Source organism: Epinephelus moara, chromosome 20 (assembly GCF_006386435.1).
Source record: "Epinephelus moara isolate mb chromosome 20, YSFRI_EMoa_1.0, whole genome shotgun sequence".
In the NCBI taxonomy this organism is placed as follows: Eukaryota; Metazoa; Chordata; class Actinopteri; order Perciformes; family Serranidae; genus Epinephelus; species Epinephelus moara.
The window spans coordinates 12037017-12058552 of NC_065525.1; the positions used below are offsets into that span (position 1 = coordinate 12037017).

General features: G+C 38.2%; 1 protein-coding gene across 5 annotated transcripts; it reads right to left on the reverse strand.

Annotated features, from left to right (window-relative positions):
- Positions 1-2093: 2093 nt before the first annotated feature.
- On the reverse strand, positions 2094-20263 carry syt19 (synaptotagmin XIX). 5 transcript variants are annotated; one of them, XM_050074124.1, is made up of 10 exons: positions 20197-20263; positions 16764-16998; positions 16579-16652; positions 14896-15015; positions 8718-8903; positions 8330-8479; positions 8046-8165; positions 3816-3927; positions 3465-3714; positions 2094-3311 (listed from the first exon to the last, which is right to left on the reverse strand). In XM_050074124.1, the coding sequence occupies exons 2-10, from the start codon at positions 16963-16965 to the stop codon at positions 3209-3211; spliced, it is 1317 nt and encodes a 438-aa protein (XP_049930081.1). In that variant the 5' UTR covers positions 16966-16998; positions 20197-20263; the 3' UTR covers positions 2094-3208. The 5 variants fall into 5 exon arrangements, with proteins under 5 accessions (XP_049930081.1, XP_049930082.1, XP_049930079.1 ...); XM_050074125.1 differs by lacking the exon at positions 20197-20263 and adding an exon at positions 19541-19732 and having other exon boundaries at positions 16579-16628; XM_050074122.1 differs by lacking the exon at positions 20197-20263 and adding an exon at positions 19541-19732.
- Between the last annotated feature and the right edge of the window lie 1273 nt (positions 20264-21536).

A 21536-nucleotide genomic window follows, 5' to 3' on the forward strand; every position in this document is an offset into this window, starting at 1 on the left:
AAGCCCTTTAGACGTTGAACAGCATGTGACTTATTATTAGGCAGATTTGGTCTGTCTTGTTTAAAAGGTAAGGGCATCTCATAATGACCATCTTGGTTGTGTTTGATACCATCTTTCAACTTGGTTAAGAAGTGGAGAGTGTTGCTTTAAGTTATTTAATGCGATAACACAGGGATTTAGTCCATGGTGCTGTTCGTATCTTGTGCAGTGTTTTTTTCTCAAGGTGTGTGTAGATTTATCTTAAGTCATTTGCAGTGCTGTGTTGTAGGGTGGTAGGGTGGCTGCCTGTGGCCATAGTAATTAACCTCTGAGGGGGCTTCCTGTTCAAGGTGTGTTTTGGTGAGTTGTAATGAATTTGTAACTTCAACTAATGTTCTATGTTTTCTGTTCTATACTTGCTTGTGTGGTGAATATTGTCTTGCCTCTGACACTAGATCAGACTGGATTAACAAAAGTGGTGGCAGCTTTATGCTGCTTTTCAAACAAAATATATCTTGAACGACTAAAGTTCATGACAATAATTAAAATAATAGCTTTAAAATGGTCAAAATAAACAACATAATACTAACTTTAGGTCAATTGTCCCTCATATCGAGACAGTGTTTCGCACTTTGATTGTCTCTAGTTTTCAAAAGTCAAACCACAGGGACAGATGCTTTTCCATTTAAGCTCATTCTTTACTCAGTCAGATGGAGTCAGTATTGTACTGAGCAAAGTGGCGCACCACAAACTAAACAAAAAAAAGAGGATATCCCACGAGTGTGTGTGTATGTGCGCACATACACACGGAAGAGGCGGGTTATTAACCGCAAAACAAGCCAGTGCCACATATTCAGAAACATGAATGATGTATTGAGCTCAGATTAAACCATCAGGTGATAATACTGAACTGTGTCGCTGTGAAGTGAGCAGGTTATATGTTGTTGGTAAAAACGCATACTCGAAGTGTCTGTGGTGCACAACATTTACCACTCTGTGTCCTGTGTTTTGATAATAATAATAATAATAATAATAAAAATAAACTTTATTTATATAGCACCTTTCATATAGGGATGTGTAGCTCAAAGTGCTTTACAACAAAATAAAAACAGACAAACACAATTTTATTTAGCATCCATTATGCAGCTGTTGATTAAAAAGTTAATAATGAAAATGCAGAGAGATACTTATTGGGTAGTTCATCTAACATTACAATAGCTAGGCTACCATCATTATCACACTCTCACAGCCTATAGAACAAATGTAGCTGATTCCTATGTCAGTTACCTAGAAGTAACAATATCGCTATCCAGCATAGTTTTATAATCTGTTTAGTACAGGGACCACTTTTTTTTTTCTTTAAATACTATAAAACAGACATGTTACCCTTACCAAAGTGACTTTCCGATCAGACCACCTCACAGCATTGGTAACATGTCCCACATTGTCCCACACAAACATACTTCAGTCAGGATCACTTTAGTCAGAGAAAACTTATCCATTGGCAGTATGGCTCTGTTCTAGGGCCTCTCTGTTTTCCTCGGGCCTACACAGAAAGCCTAAGGTGGAGAGAGCACACCTCCCTGCCCTTGCATGCCTACATGGAAAGTCTAAGGCAGAGAGAGCAAACCTTCCTGCACCTGCATCAAAAGCCAAAGTCAGGGAAAGCAGCGGCAAAGACCCCTGTGGGAACAGAACAGAGTAGCATCAATGGCAAACAGAAATGACGTTGATAAGTCAGACACAACATGAAAATGAGGAGTTGGATGGAGGCAGGTTGCAAAGGGGCTTGCAGAGGAAGCAGCAACAGTAGGCAGGCCAGAGCAGTTTCAATAGGGCGCCCTGAATGACATTCACCAATTGGTTGCATAGAAAGGAATCATGTGATCTATCAGCTGACTTCGTTATTTTTATGCACATTTATCTTGTGATTTATTTCCTTTTGTGCTTGTATGAACACTCATACACTACCCATATATATAGAGACAGTGTGGAACTGTTGCAGCCTGCTATTCCTCAGCATCATCAGAGGTCTGAAATTATATAATGGTATTGTCCTTGCTCAACTGAAAAATCATTTGCCCCACAATGGCCTACAGTTAATTAACACAAACCAAATATCATCTTTTTATTTCTGCATATAAGCTACACGTCCAGCTCTCTCCATTTCTTATGGATGTCATCATAAAACATTGCATTGAAATAAGTTGTCTATAACTGCTTTTAATCAACACCAAAGTTTCAGTTAGGTTACAATCATGCAATCATGGAATAAGTATCTATTCAATTTAAAATTTAAACACATTGGCTCTATCTTATAATGAGAATGTATTGTTTGATATGTTTACTTTTTATAAACCAAATGATAAATTTGTTAATAAAAATGATCTACATTGCGAAATTAGGAAACTAAAAAACAGTTATCTACAGTAAAAGTCATCATCATTTTTAGTTTCGGCCTTAATTGAACCCTGACTCAGTTACTGGCTACTTACAGATTGAAAGGTAACTTAGATGAGTTCAGCAGTACAGTACTTTTCTGCTTTTACAAACAATTTAAACTGTTAAACCAGCAGATGGTGGCAAAGGTCTGTCATAAAATCAATGCAGGAAATCACTGTGGTGCACCCAGTGGAGTATCATAAGCCAAAAACACCTTTCAATGCTAGGGCATCGATTCAGCGCAGAAGTATAAATTCCCTGCTAGACTTAACACCTGAAATTGAGTGTTATGTGTTTAACAGCGTAAGTGTGAGCAGGGTGTTCCTGAATGAGAAGGCTTTGCTACCAAAGACATTTTAAAATTGCTCACTAAATTATGTTAAATTTTTTTCCACAGTGTGCTGCATGTAAGATCAAAAAGAAAGTAATTTCTTTTTAAGATATTTAATACATTTTTGATTCTCTTACATAAAAGCCCGTAGATAACATTAATTTACAGTGACCTGCTGAATTTACTGAACATTCAGAGTTGCAATATTAACATTTAATAAATGCATAATTAACTGAGATTTTAAAACAAGCACAAAAGAACAGCACATATTAAAGATGAATGTAACAGTAACACAAACAACACAGCTGCACTGAATGAGAGCAGTCATCAGAAACAAGGAGTGCAAATGTCAGATCTTTAGAGCTCTTTCAGTATGGTGAGATTTGGAGCTAAAAGGAGATACATGAGATGTCAGTGAACATGTAGACTGAGTAACCTAAGGTTCCAGCTGGGCAGTCACTCCATCATTGTGATTGGAACAGAAAGATCTGTCTCCCACTGAGGTGTCAGGAGAGAGAGGAGTCCATATTTCAGTCTGTAGCTCAGCAGGTGCAGGTCCCTAAACAGCGTGATAGAAAAGCACCACGGCTTTCAGTTACATAGATGCAAGTATGGACATCCAAGAAGTGCAGATGAGTATTTATGAGATGTAAGTCAGATCAGTAGGCCATGCCACTTTGCTATTGGCTGGCGGACTGAGCGCATCATTAACCTCCAGTGCTCGTCTTCTGAGCTCCTCTCCTTTCCCACAGTCAACTGTCCAATCAGATGTTTGGTTGATTTCCTGGTTGTGTGAGTCTCATACACATAAACCAATATTTTGCACTGCTCCAGGGGAAACTCTGGCAGGGAGAACATGAGGACCTCATTGAAGACAGTCATCAGGCAGCGGGCCACCGCAGAGGTTTTTTGGTACCTCAACTTGCACTGGTTACACTGCACACTGATCCTGGCATACAGGGCTGTGCAAAAAAAGAGGGCAATTCGGGATCTGTATGTTATACAACTGTATGTGTACTACAATATGTTTGTTGGTTTGTTTTTATTAAGGTTTGTTATTTACCTGCATCTGAGCGTATTTCAGTGAGGGCCGTTCTGACCTTTAGCAGTCCAACCTCAAGCCTCTGAGAAGTGGGAAGAAACTTTAAAGACAGAAGCACCTCTCCTACAAGATCCTGTACAGAAGGTGGGAGGACAAACACTTAATATTTAACTCTTCAAAGATTGGATGGAAGAAATGTTTTCCAAAATAACTCACAAAACAATTTTTATCTGTGGGGACTTCAATATTGATCTGCTGAATCCAAACAGACACAAATTAACAGTTGAATTCATCAATACAATATACAGTATGAACTTGTATCCAAAAATCACCAGACCCAGCAGAATAACTTCCCACGGCGCCACTCTAATCGACAATATCTTCACAAATGACATCTTCAATAACACAATAAGCGGACTATTAATCAGCAACATCAGTGAACACAATAAGCGGACTATTAATCAGCAACATCAGTGACAATCTACCAGTATTTACAGTTCATGACAACAGCTACAAGTCCAAACATCCTGACAGAAAAAACGAATATAGAAGAGTGAGAACAAAAGATTCAATAAATGCATTTAAAAATGACTTAATGACACAGAACTGGGATGTAGTATACAATAACGACAACATAAATGGTGCATATGATGAATTCATGAGAATATTCAAAATATTATATAATAAAAACTGTCCTATAAAATTGTTTAACGATAAACCAAAACAAGATCACCCTTGGATCACAAAGGGATTAAAAAATGCTTGCAAAAAGAAAAACACATTTTATAGAGAATTTATAAAACAGAGACCCAAAGAGGCAGAAAAAAATATATAAAAAATATAAAAACAAGCTAACAACTATTATAAGAACATCTAAGAAAGAATACTATCATAAAATATTAGATGATAATAAAGACAATGTTAAAGGTATGTGGAAAATTCTAAATAGCATTATAAAAAATGGTTCAAGACAGGAGGGTTACCCGAAATATTTTATGATAGACAATACTGAGAAATATGACATGAACTAGGTGGTTAATTGTTTTAATAAATTCTTTGTTAATGTTGGGTCTGATGTGGCTAAAAGTATCCCTGATTGAGGAACATCAGACGAACTGAGTGGTGGTCTTATAGAAAGAAATCTTAGCTCCATGTTCCTTACAGCAGTAGAGGAAAGAGAGATTGTTGAAACTGTCTTAAAATGCAAAAACAAAAAATCAACCGACTGTGACGATACTGACATGACTATTGTGAAAAATGTAATTGAGGGAATTTCGAAACCACTAACGTAAATCTGTAATTTATCATTTCAAACTGGTACATTTCCAAATACAATGAAAATAGCCAAGGTAATTCCATTGCATTAGTCTGGGAACAAACGCATCTTCACAAACTACAGACCTGTCTCATTACTCCCAAAATTCTCCAAAATATTAGAAAAACTGTTCAATAACCGGCTGGATAAATTCTTGGACAAACACAAATTACTCAATGAAAGTCAATACGGATTCAGATCAAACAGATCAACATCACTGGCATTAATAGAGTCAATAGAGGAAATCACTAATTCATTGGCCCAAAAACTGTATACAATTGGAATATTCATAGATATATAAAAAGCTTTTGACACAATAAACCACGACATCTTACTCATGAAATTAGAGCGGTATGGTATCAGGGGAAGGGTATTGGACTGAATGAGGAGTTATCTGACTGACAGGAGACAGTTTGTGAAGTTGGGTGATTTGTATTCAACATGTTTGGGCATTCCTTGTGGCGTCCCCCAGGGGTCAGTGCTGGGCCCCAAATTATTCATTCTGTATATTAATGATTTATGCAAGGTGTCAAATATGTTAAAACTGGTTTCATTTGCAAATGATACCAATATTTTTTTGTTCTGGCAGTGATCTACAACTCCTAATACATGACATTAACACTGAATTGATGAAATTAAAACTGTGGTTTGATATAAATAAATTAGCATTAAATTTGGGTAAAACAAAAATAATCCTGTTTGGGAATTGCAGAAATGATATTGCAGATTCAACTGGATGGGGTGAACATTGACAGAGTTACTGAAATCAAATTCCTAGGGGTGACAATAGATGACCAAATCAACTGGAAACCACATATCAAACTTATACAATCCAAAATATCAAGAAGCATAGCAGTATTAAATAAAGCAAAACAGGTCCTGGATCATAAATCACTCCGCATTCTCTACTGTTCAATAGTTCTTCCATATATAAGTTACTGTGCAGCGGTTTGGGGCAGTAATTACATCAGTTCAATACATCCACTAATCATTCTGCAAAAGAAAGCAATAAGGATCATTCATAAGGCAGGTTACAAAGATCACACAAACTCATTATTCTTACAATCAAAGTTACTAAAACTCAAAGACATCATAGAACTGCAAACAACAAAAATAATATTCAAAGCCAAAAACAATCTACTACCAGGAAATATTCAGAAATTATTCACTGTAAGGGAAGGGGGTTATAATTTAAGGAGTAGATTTAATTTCAAAATTCAGAGGGTGCGCACTACTAGAAGAAGTTTTAGTATATCTGTGTGTGATGTCAAATGTCAAAATCAAACTTTTTCACAAGATACAGGGATGAGGGTTATTGATTGTCACCTTGTGTGTATATGTATATATGTACATACAGTATGTATGTGTATACATATGTGTGTGTGTATGTATATATGCATATATATACATACACACACATATATACACATATATACACACACATATATACATATATATATATATATATACATATATATATAAATAAGAAAAGAGTAATGTTAAAGGAAGAGGGAGATGTACTTCTTCCCACCCCTTTTCAGACATGTAAGTGAAATTATTGTGCTGTTTTCTTTTCTAAAATTGTCTTGATTGTCCATTTTTGTATTATTATTTCTGTTTTACTTGTTCATATATACGTTATATATCATTTGCATGTTCGGAATTAAAATCACTACTACTAACATACAACCCCGTTCTGAACTGACATATGTTTGGAAAATCAAGAGTAGAGGGAATAAAAGCTTTCTGTTATTATTATTATTATTATTACCATTTGGTGTTGCTGTTGATTTGTTTTAAGTTTCATAATCATGTTTATTCACTCTACACCAATGTTTTTAAATAAGGGTATGGGTACCCCTAGAGGTACTCTGGAGTACTGCAGGGGGTAAAAGGTTTTTTTGTTTTGTTTTGTATAGTTTTTTTTTGTTTGTTTGTTTTTTTGTTTTTTTAATACTCACTAAAAAAAAGTAGCAGTTATGTTTAATTCCTAAAAAAATGATACTATAATAAATTCAATAATACCATTTTTAAATCTATGACTTGATAAACCACATTTTATATTCATGTTTCTGTTTTCAATGCAAGACTTAATTGCTGCATCAGCTGCTGCAACTAATGCAATCACATTTATGTTTGTTCGCTGTGTGTTTCTACATGAATATTTTGCACTGGTCAGGGGGTATTGACTGGAAAAAATTATTGAAGAAAGTTTGAGAACCACTGCTTGAGATGACTCATTAATGTATGTAAGAATGCCATTCTTTAATTCACCTTAACTGAAGTATTGAAAAAAAATCCCCATTTATTTGCATATGTGTGTGTTTGTATACATCCGTGATACTAAATTTACGGCCCGCAGGCCAGATGTGGCCTCAGATAGGTGGCCGGTGGCCCGCCAACCATTTTCTAATTCACAAAAGAAATAAGGCAGAGGCTATTCGCATCCAGGTGTCCATATCAAACAATGCTATTACACCCGGGTGTATATTCCTGGGCTTCCTAGCAAGGTCGAAATATGACGTTAACATGAACAGGTCTATTCAGCTAAAGTTTTTACATACTGTGCATTCAGCAGCTTCAAAAACTGATAATACCAAGTCAACAAAGTCTAAAAATAATAAGACAACACTAACTCAAACAATACCTGATCCCCAGTCCTGTGCTACACCTGTTCACCCACCATGTCTTACTCCCTCCATGAACTGTGTTGCTTTGCAGCTGCAGTCTGACTATTCCCACCCAGTTGCAAAAAGACACTCCATAAAAAGAAAGTGATTCACACTGGAACTCTCTTTTTTGTACTTTGAATGTAAATACAGCCCTCAACAAAGATCCAGGCTAATTATTTCTATATCATTATTATCATTAATGTTTATGTATGTAATGGCCCCTTACCCCGGCAAAGGCATGGTATACATTATGTCTTACTATACCTTCTGGGGCATCTTCAGATCTTCTTGTAGCTCCAGAGGGTAGGAGATGTTGAGCTGTCTTAGAGGAACCCTTACCTCTCCTAACACTGTGTGTCTGGAGAATTTATCAAAGTCCCTCACCTGAGATGAACACAGACACAAGACAGATGGACAGTTTACTTACAGAATTGCACATAAAAAGCATCCCTTATCCTCTGCTCAGATCTGATTTCTTCAACTGATAAAATAAATTACTGTCATCAACAGATACTGGGAGTGAGAGATGGGTCTGTGTGCTACAGGACCTCCATCCGGAGACTGATGTGATGAAGCTCTTTATCCTCTTGCAGAATACAGCTGAACTGGTCTCCAAATAAAGGGTCACAGCTGCCTTTCACAACGCGAGTCCGCCACTCCCTCATCACTGTCCACAAGACAGGTACAGTCCCTTCGCCCTAAGAGGGTCACAGCAGTAATTGATCACACTTTTATACAGTGCAGAGAAACTGCTCCAATGCTTTAAATGAGAGCCTGAAGGACAGTGTTGACATATTTTTTACAAAGTGGGACTAAAAAGCATAAAAGAAGAAAAGACAAGCTCTTCTTCTTCTTCCTCTGTGCCTGACACTTAATTTAATGATGCCCTTTGTTGAGTGATATATTGTATGTGGTAACTAACAAAGACAAAATTACCTCCTCATCGGTACTGTCCCCCATCTCCAATGAACTTGAACTTGCCCACATGAGTCTTAGCTTAACAAATGGCTGGAAGCTGTGCATCTGGCTGTCCTCCAGAAGCCCCTCCACCTGCAAGACGGTGACCACCAGCTGGGACTGCAGCTGGTCATAATAGATGGAAAAACGTAGCGATCCATCGACCTGGTAAAAGAGTGTTTGTTAGGAAAGACACCAAGTACATAATGCTGTAAAAAATAAATAAATAAATAAAAAAATAGTCCACACATCTAAACAAATTCAGAGCAGGTGCCAACAGCCAGACAATGGAAAACTAAAATCAATCTGTCGGTCTGCCAGTCATTCTTCACTTTTGTCCAGACTGAAATATCTCAACCACTATTTGATGGATAAGCATCAGATTTTGAACAGACATCCACGGTCCCCAGAGGGTTAATCCTAATGTCTTCGGTGATGCACTAAAGTATGGGCTGGGTTACAAGCAGGGGTATGAATGGAGACAAGCCAGTAGGTGATTGGTTGAGTAGCATGATTTCTTTGCATGCAATTTGTCTGTGAGTTTCTGAGCCGCTGACCATGCTACAAATGCTGCACCGATTAAAGCAGAAACACTTTGTTGAAATTTATTAAATCTCAATCATTCATGAATTAAAGGTCTAGGTCAGGACCCGGGGTATGGACAGGGATGGCAGGTTAACAAGGGGGACATATGTTGGTCATTTTACCAAAAAGGGGGATGGCATCCCCTCTCATCCCCCCTCAAACTGTGTTGGATTACATGATTGTGGAGTCATAAAATCTTGCCTTGACTTGGCTGGCAGACATGACAGACTACACATTGGTCCATGACTAGTCATCTTTCGCATGATAGTATCGAAATATTCTTGTCCTGCTTTTATTATTATTACTACCATTATTATTATTTCAGTCAATGTGTCTGTTGATGTCCCAGCTGAACTGTTAATGTAGTAGTGTATAAAGTGCCAGCAGATGGCAGGAACTATAATTGAAGTACCGCATGAAAACTATGCAAGTTACTGAATCGTCCATAAGAAGTTCCCGCAAATGTTTGACAATAAAAGCCTTTTTAAAAATGAAGGGATTCTCTCAACCGAAACTCGTACAGAAAGTGTTGCATTTTAAATTAAGGCATTATGCATTCAAATTTTACAAGGCAAACTGAAGCGGATTTAAAGTTACAATGTGTAATTTACGTGGTTGTTTATTAGCAAATATCAACTATTGCTTTCATAAATATATATTTACTAAAGTGTAACGCAATTCACATACAAATGGAAGCTTTCTCGTAGGCTTAGAATGATTTCTCTATATATACACAGGCAGGGGGCGGTAAGCTGGAGGCTGCCTTCTTGTGTTGCCATATTTGAATACAGTGGCCGAAAGAGATACACGCGCTTCGCCTTTCGCGTTTACCTAGAACTTGCTGTCACTGGAGACAGAGAAGTTGAAGCTCAATCCGGGGCGCTTCTGCGTGAACCTGCTTTGTACTTTTATGATTCTGTCACACGTTAAATGGAGGACCACACACATGTTTTGCCCCGTAAGAGGGAAACCACGCCACCAACTAAAAGAAAAAGATCAGATAAGCGAGGACGAGACAAAACGCGAGTGAATATCAGCGTTGCTCATTCCAGGTGGAAAGAACTCCTGTGGAAGAACACTCTGGAAACGCATATATTATAATCGTACCAACCTATATTTGCCGCACTGTGCTGTGACTATCACATAAAACGTGTTATTTTAGCATTACTGTGCTAATGTTTGCTCGTGTTACCAAAACAATTAGAGATAAAACACTCCTAACATAACGTTATATCTCACAGATAACCTATATGTCACTGGTAAGCTGTAACATATTGTAGTCTGTAGCTGTAGCTGTGGCCGTGCTGCCTGCTCTCTCCGGTTTTACGCCAGGCTCGGCTCCTTTCAAAGACTCCTTGCGAAGCACTCCTCCGGGTTTTTTTTGGACCTAATTGTATTGCGGAGTTTTGCACAGCGGCGACCGGATCTTTGCTCTCAAACCACAAAAAGATGTGATGGTACAACAGTCTCCTTCAGTACATTATTTTATGCTTTCTTTTGATTTTCACATTGGCTAGTCATCCTGTTTAATTTGTCTTCTGATTAAATCGGAACCGTTGAAACAAGTTGTAGGAAGCCTCTGCAAGTAATTGGTTGGTGGCAGACACTCTGTGCTGCAATAAAATGGTTAATCAGCAGTGCCGTGCACTGTAGAGCCGATGCGCTGCTGGTTCTGCCGGCCTGAATAGAATATAATGTCTATAGCCTTACTGTTGTGTACAGCATTTATAGACTGAGCTGAGTAGTGATGCGCGGGTCAACCCGTAACCCGCAGGACCCGCAAATGGACCTGCGAGTTGGGCAGCAGTGATCGTCTGTTAAATCGGTCTGTAAATGATATTTTGACATTATTGGCTATTATTGTCATGGCATCCGAAGGTACTGATGCTCTGAGCAGGTGACAGTCCGCGGTCGTTTTCAAAACACACGTGTGTCGCGCACTCCAAAAGAAACTTGTTGAAACTTTAAACAATAATTTATTGTACAAAACGGGGGAAACAAACGTTGACAAAAACGGTTCCATAATTCATATTGGCTAGTCATCCTGTTTAATTTGTCTTCTGATTAAATCGGAACCGTTGAAACAAGTTGTAGGAAGCCTCTGCAAGTAATTGGTTGGTGGCAGACACTCTGTGCTGCAATAAAATGGTTAATCAGCAGTGCCGTGCACTGTAGAGCCGATGCGCTGCTGGTTCTGCCGGCCTGAATAGAATATAATGTCTACTGTTGTGTACAGCATTTATAGACTGAGCTGAGTAGTGATGCGCGGGTCGACCCGTAACCCGCGGGACCCGCAAATGGACCTGCGGGTCGGGCAGCAGTGATCGTCTGTTAAATCGGTCTGTAAATGATATTTTGACATTATTGGCTATTACTGTCATGGCATCCGAAGGTACTGATGCGTTGAGCAGGTGACAGTCCGCGGTCGTTTTCAAAACACACTTGTGTCACGCACTCCAAAAGAAACTTGTTGAAACTTTAAACAATAATTTATTGTACAAAACGGGGGAAACAAACGTTGACAAAAACGGTTCCATAATTCATATTAAATTCAAAAGATAACGAAAAAACAGCTACAAGTTAGAGGGAATAGTGATAAAGTGGTAAAACTTGGCAATGATCCACAGCCTCAGACGGATGCACTCAAGCCTGCCGTGTGCACAAGCTCCGTTGGTAGGCGATACTATATTTTCACATTTTTAACAATGCAATTTAAAAGTTTTGATTTTTATTGATAACCTACATTTACCAACAACAAAAAGACTACATTTAGCACTAAAAAATATGTAAAAAATAAATAAATAAATAATAATAATAAAAAACGAATATATATAATAATATATATTCGAAACGAATATTCGAATATCCGAATATTTGGGTACAGCCCTACATTATAATAGAACATTTACTGCAGGGTCGCTACAATATCGTAACATGGTTTAGATTCCTAAATAAATATTCACCTCATTGCTAGATAGGCCTACTCCTGAAAAACTTGAAAAACTCGTGGATGTTGCCATCTCTGTCTGCGCAAGGCTTTCTGTCCTACGAGGCCACCGTCACTTACCCAATGGGAGGGGTGAGTGAGTGAGCGCGAGTGAACCCTGCAATCTAGAATTTGACCGCTGATGTCACTGTTACTCACCATTTTTACACACTGAGGCTTTAAAGTTAAAAAATGAAAAATACAGAGGGAAAGAGAAGTAAAGGCCTGTCTAAAAATAAAGGCCCATTTCCATGTAGTCTTTTTCAAATAAAGCTGGTACCCTCTGCAGTTGTGCTAAGTAAAGGCCCAGTCACTATTTGTACAAATTTTTACATCTGTACATTTGTGTCTCCATTATGAAGAATTACATTTTTTTGCTAGCTTGATGCTAATGGCAGTACTGACCAGGTTGATTAAGTGCCTCTGCTATTTCATGCCATAATTTTTCCTTTTTTACATTTTAACATCCGATCTACTTTTGCCTAAATGAGTGATAGGATGTTCAATATTTGACATTTCTCCAGTACGAAGCTAGGGCTGACCTGCCTGCAGCCCGTGAGCGCACGCGTTATTAAATAATATAGGGCACTCAGACAGCGTCAAACAACGTCAAAATACATCCACTAAAAGTGCATTTTTTTCACACAGATAGGCTCGGATTGTTAGTATAATTATCCGACAACGTAACGGAAAGGAGAAATGAACGTCTGTGTTTACCTTTAGCTAGAGTCGGACATGTTCCTCTGCCTGTTGCTGCTCCCTCTCTCTCCTCGTCCGCTCTTCAATTTCAATGAGCTCTGCGTCCATGTACTCTGGTTCAAATAAATACAGGCAGTCATCAAATTCAAATGGCTCATCCAGATCCAGTTTGTCAAAATCCGGTAAAAATTCGGACATGTTTGTTGTGGCAAGTCAAAACACTCACTCAGAGAGTGAAAGTCTGGCTCTAGATCTCACGTCTTGCGAGATTTGAGTTGTTGCAGGAAGTTACCGCTGGAGTGACCTTACAAACCCGAGGAGTTACTCTGTTTGGAGTAGTCATGGCTGAATTTTTACCCGATTTTGACCAACTGGATCTGGATGAGCCATTTGAATTTGATGACCGCCCGTATTTATTTGAACATGTTGTACACGGACGTACAGAGCTCATTGAAACTGAAGAGCGGACGAGGAGAGAGAGGGAGGAGCAAGAGGCAGAGGAACATGTCCGAATCCAGCTAAAGGTTAACACAGACATTTCTCCTTTCCGTTATGTTGTCGAATAATTATACTAACAATCCGAGCCTATCTGTGTGAAAAAAATGCACTTTTAGTAGACGTATTTTGACGTTGTTTGACGCTGTCTAAGTGCCCTATTATTTAATATAGCACAAGCTCACGGGCAGCAAGCAGATCAGCCCGAGCTTTGTACTGGAGAAATGTCAAATATTGAACATCCTATCACTCATTTAGACAAAAGTAGATCGGAAAATAGGGCCCAGGTTGAAAAAAACATTAGTTCCCCTTTAAGGTCCATACAAGATAGACTTTGGTGATCCCTACATTTCCTCTAGCATCATCATTATTTAAATTTCAAATTTTTAATTTGTCTAACACTTTGGTTTATGACCAAATACTAATACAGCTACTAATACAAAACCAATGACATTTTCCCTTCAGCCTCAGGCATATTTTTTGTTTGTGCTTATTAGTAAATGTTAGCACACTAACAATCTAAACTACAGTGGCAAACCTGGTAAATATTACTACCTAAACATCAGAATGTTAGTACTGTCAATGTGAGCATGTTAGCATGCTAATATTAAAAATAGAGAATGTGAAGGTACATCACGCTTTGTGAGACAGTGGCACCATCTTGTTAGGTACGTGCTCAATTATCTCTGTGAAAGAAGGTAGTGCATCAAGGTCTGTAATCCATCTTTGGGCTACCAAGTCATATGGATTTATGTTGTTTATTGTGAGCACCACCATCCGAGCCATCTAGTTACATTATATTCAAGAGAAGGCAGATGTCACTGCGGCTGATATCTCCAGCACTCAGCAACTCACACCAAAACAATCTAGGTTGATAAATAGCGCTACAAGTCAGAGGAATAATATGTATTTTCTGATTTTGGTGTTAACTGTCCCTTTAAATAAGCCTCCCTTACAGCACTATGAATTTAGGTCTCACACATTTCCATGGCCACCTAAGATGCACAAAGGTCATTTAATGTATGAGACCTAGGGCTGGGCAATACATCCATATTGATATTGTGATGTGAGAGTCAATATCGTCTGAGAATTTGGGCATTGTAATATTTTAAGTGAATATTTTGTGAAAGCAGCAAGAGTCAGCCCAACAATATTGTCGCAATATCAACATCAAGGTATGTAGTCAGAAATATCATGATATTTGATTTTTTTTCCATATCCCCCAGCCCTAATGAGACCTATTCCATACTCATTAAGTTAAGTACAGTTGCAAGGGAGCTTTGAGTTGTTTTTGAAGACAGGATGTGCAATAGCCATTAGCTGAAGACAATAAAAATGAAAAATAGTTGATTGATTGTTACATGACAGCAGCATTACAGAATAATGAACTACCTTTTTAATGCTGGCCTGCTCCCCAATGTCTGCGTCTGCCTGGCTGGATCCTGAGGAGGGAGCAGAGGCCTGAGACAGACAGTGACTCAGCCTGCGGACCTCTGTACCGACATCCTCCACCTGGGGATCATGCAGACATACGGGCCATTTCTATCCATGGTGCTTTTATTAACAACTACAGTACAGCACCTCCAGCTTTTATTTGACTTGTGACAAGTTCCAGCTCTTCTTTGTTTAAACAAGTTCACCATAATCTTTATGTACATAGACAATGTTGCCTATTTGGAGCATCTCCACAGACTAATGGGTCTGGACACAATAACAGGGACATTAAACATAATATAATGTAATCTTTTACAATCAACATAAAATTAAGAACTATAAACTAATGAAATATTTGAGGAATTTTAATGTCATTACCACTGCATCAAAGAGGTGTTCACCGTAATTTATAAGGCTGTAGATTATGGTTGTATTATATTGAAAAGTCCTCTTATTATTTTTGTCCACCCTTAATGTAGCCCTAAACCTCAACCTGATGGCAGTGTTGTCCTTGTCCCAGTATATATCCAACTTTGTTGTGCTCCTAAGTTCAACATTAACCCTGTCCAAACACTGTACAAACTACAAATTGTTTTTACAGTCAGCAGGGCCTTTACTAACACATGTCAGATCAGGTGATGGAAGGAAACAGTAAGCTATCTAAATAAAATGTGAGTTCTCAAGCACAGCTCACATGAAGCAGAGCATAAGGTCAACACAGACACCGCACCTAACCGGACTCCTCTCGCAGGTATAATAATCTAGCTGCTAAACATGTCCATGTCAGGATAGAAATCTACACTAAAGATTTCCTTTAGACTTGACAGGCTGAGTGACTTTTTTCATTTATATGAACCAATCACATCAAAATTCCTTAGTTTATGGTGTTTAAAGTCTTGTTGTGCTTATTCCAGACTTATAATTCTCTAAGTCTTGAACTGACAGATCACACCCTGAGTATAGCTGCATTTTCCAAGAAAAGTTCCTTGATTTTGTGTTCCTACAGAACCTCTCTTTCATGCTTAATACAGGTTTTTGTTTGTTAAATTGTCCATAATTCTTAACCAAAGCAATTCTACACCACCACCTCTCATTATCAAATTGCTGTCAAAACATTCAGACAAACCAATCACATTTCACATTCGCAACTCAAGCCAGTCATGCATGGAAAAAGAGGTACCTGCAGATAATATATTTGATTTCCCATGCATTCAACATGGCTGAATGTTACAATGACAAGTTTTAAAGCTACAATTGATTGCGCTGGCTTGAAACTGAATGTGACAGTTAACTTAATCCTAGGTTTACATATATCAGTTTTCATAAAGAGATTCACCTCACTGAGAAGCACATCCAGGAACATTAAGGGCCTCCCCGGAGTATCAACTGCAGCAGCTTTTTCAAAGATTTCAAACAGTGGCTCTGCTTAAGTTTTTATAAACATAGCCACACAGAAGCTCAAACATCTATAGATTTATTAAGAAATCTGATCATAGCTAAAGGTGCCTCTCTGGAACTCTGGGTAACCTGATACAATAGCATGGCCACATACTATATGACATAATCATGATCATAAGAAAGGAGGTTTAAACAAAATAGTTTGTTCTTTCCACACCTCTGAAATCCATTTTTATATCTTACCCTAGTATTTGGAGCTCCTGAGTAGTTTCCTGCTGTCCTTGACTTTTCATCTGTGTACAGCAGATCATTGTTCACTATAATAAAAATCAGATAAGAGGTGGGATTTGGTAATAACCTTCTTGGTCAGACATCCAGCATCAGCAACATGTGCTGTGGTGTTTAGTATTGTAATCTAATCTACTCACAGGTATCTTCCCAGGTGTACGTGGTGTGTTTCTGTGTGCAGCATCTGAAGGTCTGCCATGCCAAGATACCCAGCGCCAGCAGGAGAAGAGTGACTGAGATGCCCAGGATGCAGTACTTGACTGTGTCTGAGAGCAGCATACTTAATTCTCCAGCAGCTGACAGCAGCCCCGCTGAGGCTGGATAGTCTATCAGCATAACCATGACCCTCCAGCTCCATGTGGCCTATACATACCTCTGCAACCCAAAAAGAAAGATCATGTTAGGGGACTTAAATGTAGATTGTAGAACTTTGAGTGCACGCATGGACCTGTTGGAAGCCATATTGGAGGTTCAGCCAATGGACAGCACCACTATCAATGATGACAGAATTCGCACTGGCTAGCAGTTACATATTGGCATTAAAGCTGCACACTACAACTTCTCATACAGACAAATCTGGGAAGTACCAGAAGTAAACAAGTTGCCATTACTGCGGTGGCATTTCCCTACAATATGCACAAAATTGAATGCAAGAAGTCCTGGGAAATGTATAATGTTTCACATTTACATTTACTTTTTTGTAACGTTACTTTTGACATCGGGAAGAACCTGTGCAGTTCTCAGCTACTCCAACAAGAGTGTTAAATTTCAATTTTAAGAAAAAAATGACTGTGAAAGAAGTAACATCAGCTAAGCTAACACTACTTAGCTAACGTGTTACTGGGCTAGTGTTATCGTCTTGGAGCTGCAATGGTCCCACAGAATAAATTTACTTAATCACCTAACGTTAACTGTGGTGTATGTGAAATATAATGTTAGTTGATTGGGCAGCCTAATGACCACAAAGTACACATCATTTGGTCGGCATCACAAACAGAGCAAGTTCAATATTGTCCAGTGTTTTGGTTTATCGAGTGAGAGTTAACCAACTGGTGAATAATGCAAATGCACTGTGGTTGCTCATATTGATGATAGCTGTTGAAAAAATGAACAGAACATGTAGATATCCTCGTAAAAACCTTCCATTTTGCTTGATCAATTATAAGTATACTCATTTCATTATCCAGTACGTGAGTTTCTACAGGAAACCATGGGCGCTTTCAGCCGAGGGTCACCTGTCAACACAGTCATTAAACCGAATAAATGGCAGCTCTATGCTTGACAGGAGTGATTCTTTTTTTAACCATGGAAAACCAAATTTGGAAGACAACAATAATGTGCTGCCACCAGAGTAATGGTGGCAGTGCAAGATGGCGGAACACAAAGCGTTCGTCAGATTCATGTATACCCCTGACTCAGGACAGTCAGAAAAAAAGTCATGCAGGGCATTTGTGTGACTGATTCTCTTCAATACCCAAGTAATCATGAAAGAACACATGTGGATCATGCTCATGTTTACCAACCAGCTTACCTGGACAGATTTCATGCTAAAAGGACAAACGAGGAGAAGACTCAGTGAGTTGTGGTGCACCTGCTTTCTCTGAACAAACTGATGTTCAGCAGAACATGTATGAAATTTGTGAAGAAAAGACGGTAAAGGAGTTACTACTGAAAATGGATTGGTCATTTTATGCGTATGCGTTTTACATTTTTCTGATGTAAAGACTTGCTGCCTTTTTGTTTTTATATCACTGAAAATTGAATACCTTTGGGTTTGTACTGTTGTTCGAAAACTATTCAAAAATGTCAACTTTGGCTTTGCAAAAGTGTGATGGATATTTTTGACTATATCCTGACTTGTTTTAATAGATTAAATTCAATGATTAATTAAAAACAGTGAATAGATTAACTGTTAGTTGCAGCCCTAATAGGAGTTGAGACTTTTGTTGTTGTTGTTCATTTAGGACCTATGTGAACTCGCAGTTCCCAGGAAATATGAGTGGTGATACTGATAGACAGAAGAAAGAATAAAAGATATTTGAAGAAACTGTTTGGACAAAGATATCGTGGCACACTAGCAAAGTGGATCAAGATCACAGGATTTCCAAAGTCTTAAATACTAGCTTAGCATGAGTTAAAAAAAAAAGGAACATATCACAGTAAGAAAAGCACAGATGCAGATATTAAAATGGAATAAGTGAATTCAATTTAGCTGCTCCATTTTCAGGGTCCTGGTATTGATCGTGATCAAACTGTCACAAGTTACTGGGACACTTGAATATAACAGAGCCATCTTTAATGTAAAACCAAACAGCACCAGATCATTCCTGGATTGACCAGTCAGCAGATAAACTTCAAGAAATGTTAATTCTTCCTTTGGCAAAAAAACAACAACAAAAAAAAACATATCTATGGGCCATTTTCAGTTGCACAAACATCTTACATTTTTTATATCATAAAAGCTACAAGATTGAGTTGGTATCATAAGATGACCTGTATCCCCAACTGTGCACAATTTGCACAGATGATCAGGTCAAAATGTCCTTGTGCCTGCTAAATTCTGGAACATACTTTAATAGCCTGATTATTCGAGGTAAAGAAAACTGGTGCAACTGTGGTGTAGTCAGAAAGACATGATTAGCTCCTATCAGAAGCTGTTTAGTCAAATTGCACTTGTCCTGCTCACACTGCATGCAAAACAAGATGAACGTTGCAAGGAAAAACCTACAAAAGCTGCTAGTAGTATTTGTATTTAAACAAAGAAAGTACTTCAAGCTACCATACATGTTGCACAAATGAGCTCAGAACCTTATTTTGTTGTTGTTTTTGAAAGACTGATAAGTATTAAACACAAAAGTTAGCCCTTCTGTTGCAGTTTGGCACTTCAACTAAACACAATCACATGCAGGACACTTACCTGTAGTAAGTAATAAAAATTGAATAAAAATTCAGCTCATCTTTTCCCTCGGGGATGCAAGTATCTTCTTGTGTTATAAATCCATGCAGAGCTCTTCAAATTTCACAGGAACAAAATAACTTCTTAGCTGGAGAAATTTAAAGCAGCACCTTATCATCTAACTGTTCCTTCTGGTTTTGTCTCTCTGGTCACACTCCCTCTCTCCTCTTACTCTCCACACACACACACGCCCAGCACATGACTTCCTGTACACCTTACTGGGCAAACTGGTTGGATTGGATTTAAATGACATTTCAGGGAGCCTAACATGACCTGATCTTCAGCTCTCCTTTTAAATATCCCCCTGCAGGCCTGCTTACCAAATGTTGAATGCCTAAGCTTTTTATGTTTTTCTCTGCATATCATGGTCAACATTCCTATAGCACTTGAAAGTAATACTTTAATACATTAAGTTTAGATCATAAGCTGTTTGGAAGTTTGATACATTCAATATGTTGCATGTTCAGCATCAGCTCTGCTTTATCATCCAGCTGTACCCAAAACAGCTGAAGCTGCAGGTGCTGTAAATGGACAATGATAAGACACGCTCAGCTCTGTTACAGTTGTAACAGCTGAAGTGGCAGCAAGACAGCATCATCATTGTAAATGGCATTTACCTTATAGCCTTTCATTGTAGTTATTATCTTGTGGACTTGTCACCTAGTATTTTGCAGGACTGCCTGCTGAAAGACAGACACACAATAGAAAACAGGAAATTTACCTTAAAATAGACCTTTAACAATGAGAACATGTCAAGTCACCCTGCTGGAAGGTAAAGTTGTTTTACGTTACATAACTCAAGCTTGTCCTTCCAGGAATGAGGAAGAAAAACATTTTGACCAAACTTCCTGGTTTTCTTAAATCCTTCAAGGATGAATATCTTCCAGCTTGGTTTCATAGAAACACTTAAATGTTATTTCTTTTTTTTTTTCCCCTTCTTTTTTTTTTTTACATTTGTGAAATGGACACGACATCTTAATGCATTATGTGGTGGTGGGCATGAAAGCACGAAAGCAATGTCAATGCAAAGTCAATGAGGATCTTTTGCTGTTGTGGACACACAAATTAAGTATTGAGAGAGAAAGTCCGCGGGCAGGTCAAACAAACATGGACTGTCAACCACAAGACTGCTGTTCTTGTCTCATGTGAAACCAAAGTAAACACAGTTACATGACTTTACATTATTACACCAAGTATTTTACGTAGATATGTAACTAAGTACATAAGTTTACATCATTTACGTCCCGTACATAGTTATTTTAACCAAATCCAAAAACTTTCCTAACCTTAACCAAGTTTTTTTTGTTCCCTGAACATATAGTAACCAAGTGCTTTATTCCCCCTAAACTTAAGCAAATGGTGACCATTACACAATGAAACTGTAACTGTTCATATTAATCTTTGTATTGGCATTGTTTTTGTGTTGCCAGCATGTAATTATAACACATTTTGTGCCAACCATAACATAATGCGTTGTTAATAGGTTGTGTTCATTTCACAAATTGCATGTTGCAGCATTTTCTGATAATTATACAGTTCATGACAAAAGCAACTACACAGCTGGAAATGCATTATCTCACAGGGTTCGATGATAACGGATGCCATTGGCAACCATTTTGGAAATTTGTGCCCAATTCTTGGCCTTTAGTCACCATCAGTGGCAACCTCTTTTTAACAAATAAAAATAGGGACATCAAAACATGCACCCCCAAATGAATATATTTGTAATATTTGTTGCATTATGGATATTTAAATAATGCTGTTAAAGTCAGAATTGGAACTGGGTGATGCTGCACGTGCATTGGTGTGTCATTGGTGTGCACACAGCATCTGTTTCAGAGACAGTGACGAAGCAAATTGACCAGGGGGACAAAATTTCAACTAACCCATCAACATCACAAACAAATGTGTAAACTTATTCAACTGACAAATAAGCAGATGAACTGGAACAAAAAAT